The sequence below is a fragment of the Oncorhynchus gorbuscha genome, linkage group LG18 (assembly GCF_021184085.1).
Source record: "Oncorhynchus gorbuscha isolate QuinsamMale2020 ecotype Even-year linkage group LG18, OgorEven_v1.0, whole genome shotgun sequence".
NCBI classification, from domain to species: Eukaryota; Metazoa; Chordata; class Actinopteri; order Salmoniformes; family Salmonidae; genus Oncorhynchus; species Oncorhynchus gorbuscha.
The window spans coordinates 72,313,435-72,335,934 of record NC_060190.1 but is presented as its reverse complement, the minus strand read 5'-3'; the positions used below and the strand labels follow the sequence as shown (position 1 = coordinate 72,335,934).

Genomic DNA, 22,500 nt, shown 5'->3' with positions numbered 1-22,500 from the left:
GCACCTGCTCTTGCCTGCCTCACAAAGCACTCCAACTCCTCTGATATCCACTCTGCACTGTGAGGAATTGGAGGGAGAAGACCAGATCACACCGAACCAGGCAAGGGAAGTGGAGAAAAAGAACAAGAACTAGAAAAAATATATAAAGATGGAAAGCTCAACCTGACTGGCATTGCAATATGGAGAACCAATGAGCAAATGAAAAGAAAACAAGAAAAGTGGATCTTTATTCGTGTGAGGAACTTTGACACTTTGTGACGACAGAGGAGCACTCAGCGCCAGTCCATCCAGCACCAGTCCACCCAGCACCAGTCCATCCAGGACCAGTCCATCCAGGGCCAGTCCATCCAGCACCAGTCCATCCAGCACCAGTCCATCTAGCGCCAGTCCACCCAGCACCAATCCATCCAGCACCAGTCCATCCAGGGCCAGTCCATCCAGCACCAGTCCACCCAAGGCCCGTCCATCCAGGGCCAGTCCATCCAGCACCAGTCCATCCAATGGCCAGTCCATCCAGGGCCAGTCCATCCAGGGCCAGTCCATCCAGCACCAGTCCATCCAGCACCAGTCCATCCAGGGCCAGTCCATCCAGGGCCAGTCCATCCAGCACCAGTCCACCCAGGGCCAGTCCATCCAGGGCCAGTCCATCCAGCACCAGTCCACCCAGGGCCAGTCCATCCAGGGCGAGTCCATCCAGCACCAGTCCACCCAGGGCCAGTCCATCCAGCACCAGTCCACCCAGGGCCAGTCCATCCAGGGCCAGTCCATCCAGCACCAGTCCACCCAGGGCCAGTCCATCCAGCACCAGTCCACCCAGGGCCAGTCCATCCAGGGCCAGTCCATCCAGCACCAGTCCACCCAGGGCCAGTCCATCCAGGGCCAGTCCATCCAGGGCCAGTCCATCCAGCACCAGTCCACCCAGGGCCAGTCCATCCAGGGCCAGTCCATCCAGGTCCAGTCCATCCAGGGCCAGTCCATCCAGGGCCAGTCCATCCAGCTCTCCCCCTGATGAGCTGGGGAAACAAATCTCAGGCAGACAAGGCGTTTGAAGCATCACAAATGGCACCCTTGTCCCTACATAGAGCCCCATAGGGCTCTGGTCTAAAGTCGTGCACTATATAGGGAATAGGGTTCCATAGGGCTCTGGTCTAAAGTAGTGCACTATATAGGGAATAGGGTTCCATAGGGCTCTGGTCTAAAGTAGTGCACTATATAGGGAATAGGGTGCCATTTGGGATGCCATTAATTTGCCGCCTGGGTAACATCCCATCTTCCCCATACCCTAGGTAACATCCCATCTTCCCCATACCCTAGGTAACAGCCCATCTTCCCCATACCCTAGGTAACATCCCATCTTCCCCATACCCTGGGTAACATCCCATCTTCCCCATACCCTAGGTAACATCCCATCTTCCCCATACCCTAGGTAACATCCCATCTTCCCTATACCCTAGGTAACAGCCCATCTTCCCCATACCCTAGGTAACATCCCATCTTCCCCATACCCTGGGTAACATCCCATCTTCCCCATACCCTAGGTAACATCCCATCTTCCCCATACCCTAGGTAACATCCCATCTTCCCCATACCCTAGGTAACATCCCATCTTCCCCATACCGTAGGTAACATCCCATCTTCCCCATACCCTAGCTAACATCCCATCTTCCCAATACCCTGGGTAACATGCTTGACTGCATTGTCAGAAGCAAGGCCTAAATGTCCCGAGCTTCCACATACCCATCCCAATCCCACTAATGTCCAACCCCCCTTCTCCCTTTCTCTACCCATTTCCTCCCCTTCTCGTCCATCTCTTTCTCTCTGCTTTTCCCCCTCTCCTCAACATCTTTCTCTACCTCGTCCTCTCCCCAATCTCGTCCTTCCTCTCTCTCCTATTCTTCTATTAATCCTGTAGATAGGATGTTTTATTGTCTTCTTTATTTACCTCTGATATATATTTCTGCTGTTTATCTCTCATGGAGTGGCAGCTCCGCTTGATAAATTGAGAACACAGAGAGCATCAATCACTGTCACTTAGCCAGTGTTGTAGTACTCCAGACCGGTCTCGAGACCACATATTGAGTGTCGCGATCTTGTATCGGTCTCGTCATTTCTTCCCGAAACCACCGGAGACCAGCGAAGTAAAAAAAAAACTCATTATCAGCTTCCATTCAGTCAGCGCATAAAAACGTTTCGCCAGACCAATATAGACACTCCTTTCTGGGTACATGAATATCTTAACAGCCTTTATATCAGTGGTGAACCTATAGGCCTTCAGTGGTGAACCTATAGACCTTCAGTGGTGAACCTATAGGCCTTCAGTGGTGAACCTATAGACCTTCAGTGGTGAACCTAAAGGTCTTCAGTGGTGAACCTATAGGCCTTCAGTGGTGAACCTATAGGCCTTCAGTGGTGAACCTATAGACCTTCAGTGGTGAACCTATAGGCCTTCAGTGGTGAACCTAAAGGTCTTCAGTGGTGAACCTATAGACCTTCAGTGGTGAATCTATAGACCTTCTGTTATGCTGGTGAATGAGGACCCAAAAGCGACTTAACAGAAACAGAGTCTTTATTCCAGTCTTAAACAAAAACGATAATCCTGGATATTATCTTAGGTAAATACAAAACAGGAAAACTGAAATCCTCTCGTCAGTAGAGAGGAACGACGGGAGACGCGACCACAGACTGCAGGTCGCTTCGGGAAGGCACAGGCCGTAGCTGACAGACACCTGCTCACACGCAGCATCTGAAGAAGGCAAAAACACGACAGGGCGGAACAAGGACACAGAACAGCAAACATCAAACAAGGATCCGACAAGGACAGAAGCGGAAAACAGAGGGAGAAATAGGGACTCTAATCAGAGGGCAAAATAGGGGACAGGTGTGAAAGAGTAAATGAGGTAGTTAGGAGAATGAGGAACAGCTGGGAGCAGGAACGGAACGATAGAGAGAGAGAGCGAGTGAGAGAGGGAGAGAGGGAGGGATAGAAAGAGGGAAAGAACCTAATAAGACCAGCAGAGGGAAACGAATAGAAGGGAAGCACAGGGACAAGACATGATAATCAATGACAAAACATGACAGTACCCCCCCACTCACCGAGCGCCTCCTGGCGCACTCGAGGAGGAACCCTGGCGGCAACGGAGGAAATCATCAATCAACGAACAGTCCAGCACGTCCCGAGATGGAACCCAACTCCTCTCCTCAGGACCGTAACCCTCCCAATCCACTAAGTACTGGTGACCACGTCCCCGAGAACGCATGTCCATGATCTTCCGTACCTTGTAAATAGGTGTGCCCTCGACAAGGACGGGGGGGGAGACGAACGGGGCGCGAAGAAAAGGCTTGACACAGGAGACATGGAAGACAGGGTGGACGCGACGAAGATGTCGCGGAAGAAGCAGTCGCACAGCGACAGGATTGACGACCTGAGAGACACGGAACGGACCAATGAACCGCGGAGTCAACTTGCGAGAAGCTGTCGTAAGGGGAAGGTTACGAGTGGAAAGCCACACTCTCTGACCGCGACAATACCTAGGACTCTTAATCCTACGTTTATTGGCGGCTCTCACAGTCTGCGCCCTGTAACGGCAAAGTGCAGACCTGACCCTCCTCCCGGTGCGCTCACAACGTTGGACAAAAGCCTGAGCGGAGGGAACGCTGGACTCGGCGAGCTGGGACGAGAACAGAGGCTGGTACCCAAGACTACTCTGAAACGGAGATAGCCCGGTAGCAGACGAAGGAAGCGAGTTGTGAGCGTATTCTGCCCAGGGGAGCTGTTCTGGCCAAGACGCAGGGTTTCGAAAAGAAAGGCTGCGTAATATGCGACCAATCGTCTGATTGGCCCTTTCTGCTTGACCGTTAGACTGGGGATGAAAACCGGAAGAGAGACTGACGGAAGCACCAATCAAACGACAGAACTCCCTCCAAAACTGTGACGTGAATTGCGGGCCTCTGTCTGAAACGGCGTCTAACGGGAGGCCATGAATTCTGAACACATTCTCAATGATGATTTGTGCCGTCTCCTTAGCGGAAGGAAGCTTAGGGAGGGGAATGAAATGTGCCGCCTTAGAGAACCTATCGACAACCGTAAGAATCACAGTCTTCCCCGCAGACGAAGGCAGACCGGTAATAAAGTCTAAGGCGATGTGAGACCATGGTCGAGAAGGAATGGAAAGCGGTCTGAGACGACCGGCAGGAGGAGAGTTACCTGACTTAGTCCGAACAAGCAGCCACGAAACGGCGCGTGTCACGCTCCTGAGTAGGCCACCAAAACCGCTGGCGAATAGAAGCAAGCGTACCCCGAACGCCGGGGTGGCCAGCTAACTTGGCAGAGTGAGCCCACTGAAGAACAGCCAGACGAGTAGAGACAGGAACGAAAAGAAGGTTACTAGGACAAGCGCGCGGCGATGCAGTGTGAGTGAGTGCTTGCTTTACCTGTCTCTCAATTCCCCAGACAGTCAACCCGACAACACGCCCTTCAGGGAGAATCCCCTCGGGGTCGGTAGAAGCCACAGAAGAACTAAAGAGACGGGATAAGGCATCAGGCTTGGTGTTCTTATTTCCCGGGCGATAAGAAATCACGAACTCGAAACGAGCGAAAAACAACGCCCAACGAGCTTGACGTGCATTAAGTCGTTTGGCAGAACCCGGTATTCAAAATGCCCTAACGGAGTGTTAAACGCCGTTTTCCACTCGTCCCCCTCTCTGATGCGCACGAGATGGTAAGCGTTACGAAGGTCCAACTTAGTAAAGAACCTGGCTCCCTGCAGAATCTCGAAGGCTGACGACATAAGGGGAAGCGGATAACGATTCTTAACCGTAATGTCATTCAGCCCTCGATAATCCACGCAGGGGCGCAGAGTACCGTACTTCTTCTTAACAAAAAAAACCCCCGCTCCGGCGGGAGAGGAAGAAGGCAAAAACACGACAGGGCGGAACAAGGACACAGAACAGCAAACATCAAACAAGGATCCGACAAGGACAGAAGCGGAAAACAGAGGGAGAAATAGGGACTCTAATCAGAGGGCAAAATAGGGGACAGGTGTGAAAGAGTAAATGAGGTAGTTAGGAGAATGAGGAACAGCTGGGAGCAGGAACGGAACGATAGAGAGAGAGAGCGAGAGAGGGAGGGAGGGATAGAAAGAGGGAAAGAACCTAATAAGACCAGCAGAGGGAAAGGAATAGAAGGGAAGCACAGGGACAAGACATGATAATCAATGACAAAACATGACACCTTCAGTGGTGAACCTATAGACCTTCAGTGGTGAACCTATAGACCTTCAGTGGTGAACCTATAGACCTTCAGTGGTGAACCTATAGACCTTCAGTGGTGAACCTATAGACCTTCAGTGGTGAACCTATAGACCTTCAGTGGTGAACCTATAGACCTTCCGTAATACCAGCACACTAATGCAGGATAGAGCACTAATGTAGGATAGAGCACTAATGTAGGATAGAGCACTAATGTAGGATAGAGCACTAATGTAGGATAGAGCACTAATGTAGGATAGAGCACTAATGTAGGATAGAGCACTGTTGTAGGATAGAGCACTAATGTAGGATAGAGCACTAATGTAGGATAGAGCACTAATGTAGGATAGAGCACTAATGTAGGATAGAGGTTATACTCAGTGGTGTAGTGGAGGCTATACTCAGTGGTGTAGTGAAGGCTATACTCAGTGGTGTAGTGGAGGCTATACTCAGTGGTGTAATGGAGGCTGTACTCAGTGGTGTAGTGGAGGTTATACTCAGTGGTGTAGTGGAGGTTATACTCAGTGGTATAGTGGAGGTTATACTCAGTGGTATAGTGGAGGCTATACTCAGTGATATAGTGGAGGTTATACTCAGTGATATAGTGGAGGCTATACTCAGTGGTATAGTGGAGGCTATACTCAGTGATATAGTGGAGGCTATACTCAGTGATATAGTGGAGGCTATACTCAGTGGTATAGTGGAGGCTATACTCAGTGGTGTAGTGGAGGCTATACTCAGTGGTATAGTGGAGGTTATACTCAGGGACAGTGGTGTTATGGAGGCTATACTCAGTGGTGTAGTGGAGGTTATACTCAGTGGTGTAGTGGAGGCTATACTCAGTGATATAGTGGAGGCTATACTCAGTGGTGTAGTGGAGGCTATACTCAGTGGTGTAGTGGAGGCTATACTCAGTGGTGTAGTGGAGGCTATACTCAGTGGTATAGTGGAGGCTATACTCAGTGGTGTAGTGGAGGCTATACTCAGTGGTATAGTGGAGGTTATACTCAGGGACAGTGGTGTTATGGAGGCTATACTCAGTGGTGTAGTGGAGGTTATACTCAGTGGTGTAGTGGAGGCTATACTCAGTGATATAGTGGAGGCTATACTCAGTGGTGTAGTGGAGGCTATACTCAGTGGTGTAGTGGAGGCTATACTCAGTGGTGTAGTGGAGGCTATACTCAGTGGTATAGTGGAGGCTATACTCAGTGGTGTAGTGGAGGCTATACTCAGTGATATAGTGGAGGCTATACTCAGTGGTGTAGTGGAGGCTATACTCAGTGGTGTAGTGGAGGCTATACTCAGTGGTGTAGTGGAGGCTATACTCAGTGGTATAGTGGAGGCTATACTCAGTGGTGTAATGGAGGCTATACTCAGTGGTGTAGTGGAGGCTATACTCAGTGATATAGTGGAGGCTATACTCAGTGGTGTAGTGGAGGCTATACTCAGTGATATAGTGGAGGCTATACTCAGTGGTGTAGTGGAGGCTATACTCAGTGATATAGTGGAGGCTATACTCAGTGATATAGCGGAGGCTATACTCAGTGGTGTAGTGGAGGCTATACTCAGTGGTGTAGTGGAGGCTATACTCAGTGGTATAGTGGAGGCTATACTCAGTGGTGTAGTGGAGGTTATACTCAGGGACAGTGGTGTAGTGGAGGTTATACTCAGTGGTATAGTGGAGGCTATACTCAGTGGTATAGTGGAGGTTATACTCAGGGACAGTGGTATAGTGGAGGTTATACTCAGTGGAGGTTATACTCAAATCTCAAATATATTTAGAATTGTTTTAAACTTTTTTGCTTACTACATAATTCCGTATGTGTTATTTCATAGTTTTGATGTCTTCACTATTATTCTACAATGTAAAAAAAATAGTTAAAAAAAATAAAGAAACACCCTTGAATGAGTAGGTGTGTCCAAACTTTTGACTGGTACTGCATGTTTACACGCTTACAAATGAGAAATTCAGCAGTGTGATATCAGTTGTTATTGCACTTTGCCCCCCACTTCCACTGGCTGGCTGCCTAGCTCTCCCTTCCACTTCCACTGGCTGGCTGCCTAGCTCTCCCTTCCACCTAGCGCTGGCTGGCTGCCTAGCTCTCCCTTCCACTTCCACTGGCTGGCTGCCTAGCTCTCCCTTCCACTTCCACTGGCTGGCTGCCTAGCTCTCCCTTCCACTTCCACTGGCTGGCTGCCTAGCTCTCCCTTCCACCTAGCGCTGGCTGGCTGCCTAGCTCTCCCTTCCACTTCCACTGGCTTGCTGCCTAGCTCTCCCTTCCACTTCCACTGGCTGGCTGCCTAGCTCTCCCTTCCACCTAGCGCTGGCTGGCTGCCTAGCTCTCCCTTCCACTTCCACTGGCTGGCTGCCTAGCTCTCCCTTCCACTTCCACTGGCTGGCTGCCTAGCTCTCCCTTCCACCTAGCGCTGGCTGGCTGCCTAGCTCTCCCTTCCACTTCCACTGGCTGGCTGCCTAGCTCTCCCTTCCACCTAGCACTGGCTGGCTGCCTAGCTCTCCCTTCCACCTAGCACTTGCTGGCTGCCTAGCTCTCCCTTCCACCTAGCGCTGGCTGGCTGCCTAGCTCTCCCTTCCACCTAGCGCTGGCTGGCTGCCTAGCTCTCCCTTCCACCTAGCGCTGGCTGGCTGCCTAGCTCTCCCTTCCACCTAGCACTGGCTGGCTGCCTAGGTCTTCCTTCCACCTAGCGCTGGCTGGCTGCCTAGCTCTCCCTTCCTCCTAGCGCTGGCTGGCTGCCTAGCTCTCCCTTCCACCTAGCACTGGCTGGCTGCCTAGCTCTCCCTTCCACCTAGCCCTGGCTGGCTGCCTAGCTCTCCCTTCCACCTAGCACTGGCTGACTGCCTAGCTCTCCCTTCCACCTAGCGCTGGCTGGCTGCCTAGCTCTCCCTTCCTCCTAGCGCTAGCTGGCTGCCTAGCTCTCCCTTCCACCTAGCACTGGCTGGCTGCCTAGCTCTCCCTTCCTCCTAGCACTGGCTGGCTGCCTAGCTCTCCCTTCCACCTAGCGCCCCGGCTTCTAGTCTCCAGCTCTCAGAGTTTCTCTCTGCAACTTATTTAGATGAATGATTAAACTTAAAGCACAGCCAGGAGTCTTGCCACTCTTATTTAAAGAAGAATGGGAAAGCAGTCATCTTTTGATGCATTGCCTACCATCCAGCATGCAAAAGAGATGCTCCCCCCCCCAGCTCTTCCCTCTGCCTCCCTCCCCCTCTTTCTCTCCTCCTCATCCTCTCTCTCTCCTTCTCACTCCTCTGACAACAGTATGATTGATCAGGGTATAGCAGCATCAGTGAAGACATTGTAGTCCACCCACCCAACCGCCACCTGAGTGGAACATGCTGATCTGAGAGATAGATAGATGATTGCTTACTGCTCGTTGATCTATCGGTCACTCAAGTTCCTCCTGAAAGAAAGACAGACGAGTTCTGATAGCTCTGATTCTGCTGCATCATGCAGTCCCTGTCACGATCACAGTCACAGTGTGCGGGTACAGTAGGCATTCTAACATCATAATTACCTCCAGCCCTCGTCTCTCTGCGTTAGAGGGATGTTGCCCCTGGTAAAACTTGGAGAACACTCTCAGAACACACACACACACACACACACACACACACACACACACACACACACACACACACACACACACACACACACACACACACACACACACACACACACACACACACACACACACACACACACACACACACACACACACACACACACACACGCACACACACACACACACAACAATCAAGTCTAATCAAAGTTAATTGGTTGGTTACACAGATTTGCAGATGTTTTCGCAGTGGAATTCTTCTGTTTTTAGCTGCAACAATGCAGTAATACCTAGCAATACAAAACAATACATGCATAATACAAAAATAAATCAAGAAATATCAGAACAAGCAGAGTCCGGAATATATATATAACTCAGCAAAAAAAATAAACGTCCTCTCACTGTCAACTGCATTTATTTTCAGCAAACTTAACATGTGTAAATATTTGTATGAACATAAGATTCAACAACTGAGACAAAAACTGAACAAGTTCCACAGACATGTGACTAACAGAAATGGAATAATGTGTCCCTGAACAAAAGAGTCAGTATATGGTGTGGCCACCAGCTGCATTAAGTACTGCAATGCATCTCCTCCTCATGGACTGCACCAGATTTGCCAGTTCTTGCTGTGAGATGTTACCTCAATCTTCCACCAAGGCACCTGCAAGTTCCCGGACATTTCTGGGGGGAATGGCCCTAGCCCTCACCCTCCGATCCAACAGGTCCCAGACGTGCTCAGTGGGATTGAGATCTGGGCTCTTCGCTGGCCATGGCAGAACACTGACATTGCTGTCTTGCAGGAAATCACGCACAGAACGAGCAATATGGCTGGTGGCATTGTCATGCTGGAGGGTCATGTCAGGATGAGCCTGCAGGAAGGGTACCACCTGAGGGAGGAGGATGTCTTCCCTGTAACGCACAGAGTTGAGATTGCCTGCAATGACCACAAGCTCAGTCCGATGACGCTGTGACATCAGAGCATGACGGACCATTGTCTATGGGTCATTGACAAACAATGGGAAACGGTGTTTAAACCAATAACCTTACAATCTGTGAAGTTATTTGGACCCAAAGTTACCTCTGTTGCAGAGGATAAGTTCATTACAGTTACCAGCCTCAGAAATTGCAGCCCAAATAAATGGTTAACGGGGATGGTGCAAAGTTTCCTCCAGAAGTGACGCTTGGCATTCAGGTCGAAGAGTTAAACCTTGGTTTCATCAGACCAGAAAAGCTGGTTTCTCATAGTCTGAGAGTCCTTTAGGTGCCTTTTGGCAAACTCCAAGCAGGCTGTCATGTGCCTTTTACTGAGGAGAGGCTTCCGTCTGGCCCCTCTACCATAAAGGCCTGATTGGTGGAGTGCTTCAGAGATGGTTGTCCTTCTGGAAGGTTCTCCCATCTCCACAGGGGAACTCTGGAGCTCTGTCAGTGTGACCACGGGTTCTTGGTCACCTCCCTGACCATGGTTCTTCTCCCCCAATTGCTCAATCTTCTTCCATTTCAGAATGATGGAGGCCACTGTGTTCTTGGGGATCTTCAATGTTGACAACATGTCTTGGTTCCCTTCCCCAGATCTGTGCCTCGATACAAATCTGTCTCGGAGCTATATAGACAATTCCTTCGACCTCATGGCTTGGTTTTTGCTCTGACATGCACTGTCAACTGTGGGACCTTTATATAGACAGGTGTGTGCCTTTCCACATCATGTCCAATCAAGTTATAGAAACATCTCAAGGATTATCAATGGAAGCAGAATGCACCTGAGCTCAATTTCGAGTCTCATAGCATAGGGTCTGAATACTTATATCAATAAGGTATTTCTGTTTTTTAAATATTTTTTATAAATTTGCAAACATTTCTAAAACTTGTTTTGCTTTGTCATTATGGGGTATTGTGTGTAGATTGATGAGGATTTGTAAAAATGTAATCAATTTTAGAATAAGGCTGTAACGTAACAAAATGTGGAAAAAGTCATTACAGTGCATTTCTGAAGGCTCTGTACGGTGTATTGTATTCATTTTGCCTTTCGTTCTTCAATTTTTTTTCACACTCTTCCTTCATATTGTTTTGTATCTCTTATTAGACCTCTCTCTCTTTCTCTCTTTCTCTCTTTCTCCTCCTCCTCTCTCTCTTTCTCTCTTTCTCCTCCTCTATCTCTCTTTCTCTCTTCTCAAACTCCTCTTTCTTCCCCACACTCTTCTCTCTCTCTCTTCCCCATCTCTCTTCCCCCTCTTTTTCGTTCTCCCTCCCTCCCTCCCTCCCTCCCTCCCTCCCTCCCTCCCACCCTCCCTCATTTGTTCTCTCCGTTTCCATCGTCCGCCGCCCCCTTACTGTGGTTGTGTGTTATCTGCTGCGGCTCTCTGATACTCCCTGACTCAGTTCATTTTCATCATAATCCAGCTACACCACCGGACTGGCAAATCACTTTTACTGCCTTCTCTCTCTCTCTCTCTCTCTCTCTCTCTCTCTCTCTCTCTCTCTCTCTCTCTCTCTCTCTCTCTCTCTCTCTCTCTCTCCCTCTCTCTCTACACTCTTATTCCCCCCACTGCTTTATCTCTTATTCTTGGGGCTTTATTTTGGTCTCTTTAATTAAATGTCATTTCTCAATTCTTCTTCTTCTTCGTCTTCATCTTCTTCTTCTTTTTTTGTGGTGGAAGGAAATGTTTTAAAAAAAAATTTCTTAATTTATTATGTGATCATTGTCAAAATAGAATGGATGGATCCATCATTTCCCTGTGTTTGTATATACAGTATGTCCCAAAATGGTGCCCTATCCTAGTCTATATAGTACACTACTCTCAAGCCCTATGGGGAATAGGGAGCTGTTCAGAGCTCTGGTCAACAGTAGTACACTATTTAGGGAATAGGGTGCCGTTTTGGAAGCAACCTGTGTCATGAAATGAAACATATCTTGGTAGCATGCTGAAACCCCAAAGCCACATAAATACGGAGTGAAAACAATATCTTTTTTTTTTTTTAAGCCTTTTTAACTGAAAACCGCCTCTGTCATCCTGTGTGTGTGACCTGTACAGTGCTGTAACTTCAGTTTTATTTCCTTTCAAGGTTATTGGTAATAAGATGTTTTTTTTTTTATCTCACATCATGTAGGCCTGTCCAGGGAAGTAACCGAAAGGTTGTTGGATCGAATCCCCGAGCTGACTTAGTAAAAATCTGTCGTTCTGCCCCTGACAAAGGCAGTTAACCCATTGTTCCTGGGCCGTCATTGTAAATAAAAATTTGTCCTTAACTGACTTGCCTAGTTAAATAAAGGTTAAAAAAATAAAGCAACATTTGTTTAGTGTGTAGCTAAAGAGTATTGTATTGTAGTGTTATAGTAATGGTTATTTACAAGTGTCAAATTTTGGATTCTGTCTCACCGAGTGATTCCTTCCTTGCCTGATGATATATTCATATTGTTGTCTCAATTCGTTGTGCAATTCAGAACTAAATGGATTATTACATTTTTTGTTCTGTCTCACTTGAGAGCAAATCTAAAAGTCTGCTCGTTCACAGCGGACACTTTAGGAGTTATATGTGGAGTGAGCAGAAAATGAAAAATCTAATCTCCAGCCAGCCCAGTGCTCATCTCTAGTGCATGTGGGGTGGTCAGTGAGGTGTGTGTGTGTGTGTGTGTGTGTGTGTGTGTGTGTGTGTGTGTGTGTGTGTGTGTGTGTGTGTGTGTGTGTGTGTGTGTGTGTGTGTGTGTGTGTGTGTGTGTGTGTGTGTGTGTGTGTGTGTGTGTGTGCGTGCGTGCGTGCGTGGGGGGGGGAAGGGGAAGGGGAAGGGGAGGGGGAGGGGAAGGGGAAGGTGAAGGGAAGGGGAAGGGGAAGGGAAGGGGAAGGGGAAGGGGAAGGGGGAGGGGGAGGGGGAGGGGAAGGGGAAGGGGAAGGGGAAGGGGAAGGGGAAGGGGAAGGGGAGGGGAGGGGAGGGGAGGGGAGGGGAGGGGGGGGAAGGGGAAGGGGAAGGGGAAGGGGAAGGGGAAGGGGAAGGGGAAGGGGGGGAGGGGAAGGGGAAGGGGAAGGGGAAGGGGAAGGGGAAGGGAAGGGGAAGGGGAAGGGGAAGGGAAGGGGAAGGGGAAGGGGAAGGGGAAGGGAAGGGGAAGGGAAGGGGAAGGGGAAGGGGAAGGGGAAGGGGAAGGGGAAGGGGAAGGGGAAGGGGAAGGGGAAGGGGAAGGGGAAGGGGAAGGGGAAGGGGAAGGGGAAGGGGAAGGGGAAGGGGAAGGGGAAGGGGAAGGGGAAGGGGAAGGGGAAGGGGAAGGGGAAGGGGAAGGGGAAGGGGAAGGGGGAAGGGGAAGGGGAAGGGGAAGGGGAAGGGGAAGGGGAAGGGGAAGGGGAAGGGGAAGGGGAAGGGGAAGGGGAAGGGGAAGGGGAAGGGGAAGGGGAAGGGGAAGGGGAATGGGAAGGGAAGGGGAAGGGGAAGGGGAATGTCCATTTGACTCCACTCAGTGACAGCAGATCAATGGTAGAGAAGAGGGTAGAGAGGGAGATATAAATTAATTGATTGTCACAAATAAAACTCAAATTAAACAAACCAACAGCCTGGCGTGTTCAGAGCTCAGAGACAGGCTGCGCTCATCTTCCCATTATCTCTCCTCAGAGAGAGAGACAGAAATTGGAGAGGGAGAGAGACAGAGAGGGAGAGGGAGACTGAGAGAAAGAGTTACACAGAGAGAAAGAGAGAGAGAGAGAGAGAGAGAGAGAGAGAGAGAGAGAGAGAGAGAGAGAGAGAGAGAGAGAGAGAGAGAGAGAGAGAGAGAGAGAGAGAGAGAGACAGCGAGAGAGAAAGAGAAACAGAGAGAGAAAGAGAGCGAGTGAGAGAGAGAGACACCGAGAGAGACACAGAGAGAGAGACACAGAGAGAAAAAGAGAGTGAGTGTTCTACTATTACTCTTGAAGAGAGACCCGTGTCAGACGTCAGCTGGCAGGCAGGGGGGAAGGCCACACCCTCTGGCCGTGCTCATGCACAGACACACTCTAAGAAGGAGGATACGTTTTAAAGGATAATGTGAGTGAACTAGATGGAGGATCAGGGGACCAGACCATCATTGATCCAACACTCCCTAACATGAAAATAAATCTTCACTGTAACAGTCATCGACAGTTCAGAGGTCAATTCCACCAACCACCCCTAGCATTTGATAAGTTAGTATGACCCCACTTCCTTCCTGCTTCATCGAACATACTCTCACGCTCCAATCACTGTGGGGCGTATCCCAAATTGCACCCTATTCCCTATAAAGTGCACTACTTTTGACCAAGACCCTTGGTATCCACATAGACCATGTCTGAAACATGAATAATTTAAGGGGGGGTACTCTGCTCTCAAGCGGACGAAAGAGCAGCGGTCAAAGGAGTTTGGTTCTGCTGCAGAATTCTCTGTCAAATATAACACGTTACAGCAGTGCTCCACAAGGCTCCACGAGGCTCCACGAGGCTCCACGCAGCTCCACGAGGCTCCACGCAGCTCCACGCAGCTCCACGGGGCTCCACGCAGCTCCACACGGCTCCACGCGGGTCCACGAGGCTCCATGCAGCTCCACACGGCTCCACGCGCCACCACGAGGCTCCACGAGGCTCCACCCGCCACCACGAGGCTCCACGAGGCTCCACGAGGCTCCACGAGGCTCCACGAGGCTCCACACGGCTCCACGCGGCTCCACGAGGCTCCACACGGCTCCACACGCCACCACGAGGCTCCACACGGCTCCACGAGGCTCCACGATGCTCCACGCGGCTCCACTCAGTCTTGTGATTATTGGGTTGATGTGAAGCACAGTGTGAAGCTCTGTTTTATGATTATTACCTGAGGGAGTCAGTGGGACGGATGTCATTTTCAGCTTTTCAGGTGTAGGCCTTTGGTACTTAAGTCTTTTACCGCTGAAATGACTTTATATTTTTTATTTATTTATGTATTTTTGCAGCTAATTTAGCTTTTATGTGCATCCACTGTTCTGGATGTTCCAGTCTGTGATAAGTAGAACATACACGGTAAAACATGGATAGTTGTATGAACCATCTATTCTTCCTGCTACGCAACCATGTTCATGTCAATAACTGATTTCACCTGTATTGCTGCACCTTGCACTCCAGAGTCAATCTCAACTCTGTTAAAAGTATACTCAAGTATTGGATTTATCATAGTGATTAATTGAGTAACATTAAACAGGAAAAACCTCAAATGACTTAAATAGGAGAATAATCAATGATAAGAGGAGCTGATCGGGTGAGCTGATTATTATTACAGATGTGGTGGCATTGCGGGAAGAGGTTATCAGTTCAAGTCCCAGGTGAGCTGATTATTAATACAGATGTGGTGGCATTGCAGGAAGAGGTTATCAGTTCAAGTCCCAGGTGAGCTGATTATTAATACAGATGTGGTGGCATTGCAGGAAGAGGTTATCAGTTCAAGTCCCAGGTGAGCTGATTATTAATACAGATGTGGTGGCATTGCAGGAAGAGGTTATCAGTTCAAGTCCCAGGTGAGCTGATTATTAATACAGATGTGGTGGCATTGCAGGAAGAGGTTATCAGTTCAAGTCCCGGGTGAGCTGATTATTAATACAGATGTGGTGGCATTGCAGGAAGAGGTTATCAGTTCAAGTCCCGGGTGAGCTGATTATTAATACAGATTATTGCAGGAAGAGGTTATCAGTTCAAGTCAGATTATTAATACAGATGGTGGCATTGCAGGAAGAGGTTATCAGTTCAAGTCCCGGGTGAGCTGATTATTAATACAGATGTGGTGGCATTGCAGGAAGAGGTTATCAGTTCAAGTCCCGGGTCCTGATTATTAATACAGATGTGGTGGCATTGCAGGAAGAGGTTATCAGTTCAAGTCCCAGGTGAGCTGATTATTAATACAGATGTGGTGGCATTGCAGGAAGAGGTTATCAGTTCAAGTCCCAGGTGAGCTGATTATTAATACAGATGTGTTAGCTTTGCAGGAAGAGGTTATGAGTTCAAGTCCCAGGTGAGCTGATTATTAATACAGATGTGGTGACATTGCAGGAAGATGGGAATGAACAAGGAGGTTATGAGTTCAAGTCCCAGATGAGGACTACTGTATAAATGAACAAGCACATTATAATCATGTCTGTCAAAAATGTAAGTTGAAATCATTGTATGTTATTAGTGCTGTGTGTGTAACTAGTTCCACACTGTTTTTGTTTTTTAAGGTAAGATGCCAAAAATAATAATTTCGGACCCGTGTTAATTTCAGATTACACAAAGTTGAGTGACCTAAAAAAGTCTATGGAAGCAGTTAATTAATGGTAATTAGTGTCCTGTGTATTTACACAAATCAGAACGAGTCAACACTAGCAACAGTTAACAGTATATAAACCACCCTTTCCTCCTGTGTGTGTGTCTCTGTCTGTCTGTCTGTCTGTCTGTCTGTCTGTCTGTCTGTCTGTCTGTCTGTCTGTCTGTCTGTCTGTCTGTCTGTCTGTCTGTCTGTCTGTCTGTCTGTCTGTCTGTCTGTCTGTCTGTCTGTCTGTCTGTCTGTCTGTCTGTCTGTCTGTCTGTCTGTCTGTCTGTCTGTGTGTCTCTGTCTGTGTGTCTCTGTCTGTCTGTGTGTCTCTGTCTGTCTGTCTGTGTGTGTGTGTGTGTGTGTGTGTGTGTGTGTGTGTGTGTGTGTGTGTGTGTGTGTGTGTGTGTGTGTGTGTGTGTGTGTGTGTGTGTGTGTGTGTGTGTGTGTGTGTGTGTGTGTGTGTGTGTGTGTGTGTGTGTGTGTTGCAACCCTAACTATGTGATCATTTCACTCTTTACCGCCCTCTTACCGCCCACTTACCGACCTCTCAGCGACCTCTCAGCGACCTTTCACCGACTTCTCAGCGACCCCTTACCGACCTCTCAGTGACCTTTCACCGACCTCTCAGCGACCTCTCAGCGACTTCTCAGTGACCTCTCACCGACCTCTTAGCGACCTTTCACTGATCTCTCAGCGACATCTCAGCGACTTCTCAGCGACATCTCAGCGACTTCTCAGCGACCTCTCAGTGACCTTTCACCGACTGTCACGATCGTTTGAAGCATCCTCGGACCAACGTGGATCTTTATTTATATAAAGTAAGTGAACCACACAACAAAACAATAAAGAAAGAACGAAACGTGACGAAAATGAAGTGCTGACATGCAACTGCACATAAACAATGTCCCACAAAACACAGGTGGAAAAATGCTACCAAAATATGATCTCCAATTAGAGACAACGATTACCAGCTGCCTCTAATTGGGAATCATACAAAATCACCAACATAGAAACTCAAAACTAGAACCCCACATATAAATAACAAACTAGACTAAACCCCCAGTCACGCCCTGACCTACTCCAGCATAGAAAATAAAGGCTCTCCATGGTCAGGACGTGACAGTACCCCAACCCCCACCCCCCCCACCCCCCACCCCACCCAAACAAAGGTGTGGACTCCGGCCACAAAACCTGAAACCAAAAGGGAGGGTTAGGGGGGGTGTCTAGTATCTGTGGCGGCTCTGGTGGGGGACGAAGAACCCGATCATCCCGCGGACGCAGCCATGGACCCAAGCTGAACTCTGTGCTGGACTGGACCTAGATGCCGAGGAAGGCTCCTGCCACGGAGCTGGAGGTTCCGGACTGTGGACTGGGAATCGTTGCCAGAAGCTCTGGACTGGGAATCGTTGCCAGAAGCTCTGGACTGGGAATCGTTGCCAGAAGCTCTGGACTGGGAATCGTTGGCAGAAGCTCTGGACTGGGAATCGTTGCCAGAAGCTCTGGAATGGGAATCGTTGTCAGAAGCTCTGGACTGGGAATCGTTGCCAGAAGCTCTGGACTGGGAATCGTTGCCAGAAGCTCTGGACTGGGAATCGTTGCCAGAAGCTCTGGACTGGGAATCGTTGCCAGAAGCTCTGGACTGGGAATCGTTGCCAGAAGCTCTGGACTGGGAATCGTTGCCAGAAGCTCTGGAATGGGAATCGTTGTCAGAAGTCTGGACTGGGAATCGTTGCCAGAAGCTCTGGACTGGGAATCGTTGCCAGAAGCTCTGGACTGGGAATCGTTGCCAGAAGCTCTGGACTGGGAATCGTTGCCAGAAGCTCTGGACTGGGAATCGTTGCCAGAAGCTCTGGACTGGGAATCGTTGCCAGAAGCTCTGGACTGGGAATCGTTGCCAGAAGCTCTGGAATGGGAATCGTTGTCAGAAGCTCTGGACTGGGAATCGTTGCCAGAAGCTCTGGACTGGGAATCGTTGCCAGAAGCTCTGGACTGGGAATCGTTGCCAGAAGCTCTGGACTGGGAATCGTTGCCAGAAGCTCTGGACTGGGAATCGTTGCCAGAAGCTCTGGACTGGGAATCGTTGCCAGAAGCTCTGGACTGGGAATCGTTGCCAGAAGCTCTGGAATGGGAATCGTTGTCAGAAGCTCTGGACTGGGAATCGTTGCCAGAAACTCTGGACTGGGAATCGTTGCCAGAAGCTCTGGACTGGGAATCGTTGCCAGAAGCTCTGGACTGGGGACCGTTGCCAGACCCTCCCACACACACACACACCCCCCACCCACACACACACACATAAAACACACACATACACGCACACCCACACACACGGACACACACATACACACACACACACATACACACACACATACACACACACCCACCCCCCCCACACACACACACACACATACACACACACACACACACACACACACACACACACACACACACACACACACACACACACACACACACACACACACACACACACACACACACACACACACACACACACACACACACACACACACACACACACACACACACACACACACACACACACACACACACACACACACACACACACACACACACAAACAGACCCTCCCACACACACACACACTCACACCATGGTGTCTCTGCATAACACCATGCTGTCAGAGAGACCTGCGATGATTAGGCCTAATAATGCAGTGTAGTTGTGTTAGTCTGACAGATGGCCTCACTTTGAAGACACCTGACAACACTGGTGACATGTCTGTCGGTGTAGGTTAGTCTCTGCATGCAAGTGTTACTGCACATGTACGTACATCGCATAGCCAACGTGTTTTACTGTAATGATCCTAAAACCTACGTTTTATGCTCATAATATATACTGGCTGTCCGTTGTAACAACATACTCTGTGATTGCACTGTAGCCGACCTGCCTACAGTATACTGCTGCTGTGCCTTCTTCTTAGTCAAACCCACCCATATTAACGTTCATTTAGATTCTGTGAGTTCACTGGTCTCCTCTCTCCCAGGGGACCAAACACACACACACACACACACACACACACACACACACACACACACACACACACACACACACACACACACACACACACACACACACACACACACACACACACACACACACACACACACACACACACACACACACACACACACACACACACACACACACACACACACACACACACACAGCGAACCACCCAGGGAATCTGAGCACGTGTTAAAAATGTACCAGCAACACATTGTCAGATAAATAACCTTTCATCAATATATGTCTTCACTCAGCACACTTCACCTCTTTATTTAAATAGGCAAGTCAGTAAAGAACAAATTCTTATTTACAATGACAGCATACACCGGGCCAAACCCTGGACGACCCTGGGCCTATTGTGCACCGACCCTACGGGAGTCCCACTCGCGGGCCGGTTGTGATACAGCCTGGATTCAAACCAGGGTGTCGGTAGTGACACCCTATATAGTGCACTACTTTTTTACCAATCCCTATGGGCACTGATCAAAAGTAGTGCACTATGTAGGGAATGGGATGCCATTTGGAATACATATCATAGATTCATTAATTGAATGAGTGATTACTGTATTGAATAGTGTTTCCCAACCAGGTGCACTTGGCCTATCCACAAGTGGTACTTGAGAAGACTGAAGGGACCATATGTTAACTGGTAAAATGCACTCGAGGGGGCGGCAGGTAGACTAGTGGTTAGAGCGTTGACCTTACAAGGTCAAAAAAATATGTAATTTTGCCCCTTAACAAGGCAGTTAACCCACTGTTCCTAGGCTGTCATTGTAAAATAAGAATGTGTTCTTAACCAACTTGCCTGGTTAAATAAAGCTTACATTTAAAATACTCTGAGCAAAGCAAAATCACAGTTGGTGATACAGTAACTGAAAATAGTTGGGAACCACTGGAGTACTAGCTGGCACTCACTGCATAACACAAATAGCAATCGAATTAGAGTCTGTGTCCAAATAGCACCGTATCTTCCATAGAGTATTAGCCCTGATCAACAATAGTGCACTACTTAGGGGATGGGACTCCATTTGTGATACAGCCAGTGTATACATTAAAAGTTCAATGCGGTCATTTTAATTCAATATCAAATCATTTCTGGGTAACAATTAACTACCTTCTTGTGATTGTTTTCAATTAAACTTGGTCAAAAAGAAACAAAAAAATAGCTTGTAATCAAAGAGTAGTTTTTCAAGCAGGAATTTTGCTAGGACTGTTTGGAAGTTTGTCTGAGTGGGGAGGGGGAAACTGAACATGTGCTGTTATTGGCAGAGAGTTTTGGAACTGTCTTTCTTATTGGTCTATTCATTAATGAACCATCTTGGGATGTCTCCTGGAAAACCAAAACTCCATTATTCTCATTTTCACAATTTCACAGGATTATTCCAACCTCATAGGGTGGAAATATATATAAAACACAGAAAAATCACAATTTTGACTGCACTGGGCCTTTAACGTGAGTTTAGAGTACAGTAGTAAGAGACAAACAGCAACATATTGGCTTCCAGGATTTGCTTGTCTTTTAGGAGAGTAGTTTATAGCTGGATTACCAAGAGTCGTCGGGGGGGGGGGGATTGTAACCCTTAAAGAGAAGCTGTAATTCTAAACGTCTAACCATCACATTCTAAGGACAGCTTCACAATAGCACTTCAGAGGAGAGATGTTGGAGGGGGGTGTAGAGGGAGGGGCGTGCGTGTGTGAGTGATTCACTGTGTGTGAGGGCCTGTGTGTGCGCGTGTGCGTGCGCGTGTGTGTGTGTGTGTGTGTGTGTGTGTGTGTGTGTGTGTGTGTGTGTGTGTGTGTGTGTGTGTGTGTGTGTGTGTGTGTGTGTGTGTGTGTGTGTGTGTGTGTGTGTGTGTGTGTGTGTGTGTGTGTGTGTGTGTGTGTGTGTGTGTGTGTGTGGCAGTGACGTGATTGATAAGACATGCAGGGAGAACAAGAGAAGATTTCTAGTCAATCGCCTCGTGTGAATAACCTTCACATGTAAAACCGGCTTTACTGTGTACAACAACATTCACAACAAACAAAGGTCGTTAAAAATAATGTATGTTTTGTGTCTTGAATCAAGGGATAAAGAAAAGCCATCGAAGTCATTTAGCAGCCTACAGGTAACTGCCAAAGTAAAGGAAACGCTTCAGTAAATGAGGGATACAAAGTATATTGAAAAGCAGATGCTTCCACAGAGGTGCAGTTCCTGAGTTAATTAAGCAATGAACATCCCATCATGCTTAGGGTCATGTATAAAAATGCCCAGGTGCCCATTATTTTGGCTATCATGACTAGAAGAGATCTCAGTGACTTTGAAAAAGGGGTCTCAAAGGAGCATAGGGAGTTTAAAGGGTGTGTGTGTGTGTGTGTGTGTGTGTGTGTGTGTGTGTGTGTGTGTGTGTGTGTGTGTGTGTGTGTGTGTGTGTGTGTGTGTGTGTGTGTGTGTGTGTGTGTGTGTGTGTGTGTGTGTGTGTGTGTGTGTGTGTGTGTGTGTGTGAGTTCCAGAGTTCCAGACACTTCTAGAATCTATACCAAGGTGCATTGGCAGTTACCTGTACATACTAGGAAATTATAATTATAATTAATAGTGTACGTTTTAAACCCTTGAATCTGAATCTCCTTGACACAGACTCACTTTTACTCTCTACCCCCCCCCACTTTCTCCCTCCTCTCTTTCTCTCTCCCTCTCTCTGACTCTCTCTCCACAGGTGCAGGGACTGGAGAAGCAGGTGGCCAAGAACTACCCAGGACTAGACCTGGGTCCAGCAGGCTCAGTGATGAAGACCACATATGGCATAGGGGGTAGAGCCTTGGGCACCGGAGGAGGGAGCGCAGGGGGAGTTAAACCACCCTACCAAACAACCTCCCGCATCTTCTCGCCAGGCATGGACGGGGTCGGCAACCCGCCCATGAAGCCCCCTCTGAAAAGTCCCACCTATAGCTTCCTCAACCCTTACGACTGGGCAAAGAATCAGTCTCTTCTCCTGGACCAGACAGGCTATCGTAACAAACGCAAACCATCACTGAAGACAGCTCAGAAGACCAAGAAGATCTTTGGCTGGGGAGATTTCTACTTCAACGTGAAAACCATGAAGTTCAGCCTCTTGGTCACCGGGAAGATCGTGGACCACATCAACGGCACGTTCACCGTCTACTTCCGCCACAACTCGTCCAGTCTCGGTAACGTCTCCGTGAGTATCGTCCCTCCAACTAAAATAGTGGAGTTCGAGGTTCTCCAGCACCATCAACCGGGCCTCCACGCCCAGCTCCACCCTGAGCTTCACACCCAGATCACTCAACAACAGACCCCGCACCAGTCCACCTTCGACCCCAAGGAGGTAAAGACCTTCAACTGCCGGGTGGAGTACGAGAAGACTAACCGCTCCAAGAAACCCAAGCCCTGC

The 22,500-nt window shown here is 48.7% G+C and overlaps 1 protein-coding gene across 1 annotated transcript in view; it reads left to right on the top strand.

Moving 5' to 3' along the window:
- Positions 1-22,500, top strand: part of LOC124002935 (neurexophilin-2-like) — an 85,745-nt gene that overhangs the window by 62,059 nt on the left and 1,186 nt on the right. The window contains exon 2 of the mRNA XM_046310786.1: positions 21,805-22,500. This exon is cut by the window's right edge and continues 1,186 nt beyond it. Coding sequence (XP_046166742.1) covers positions 21,805-22,500 — 696 coding nt within the window. The remainder of the gene's footprint in view (positions 1-21,804) is intronic.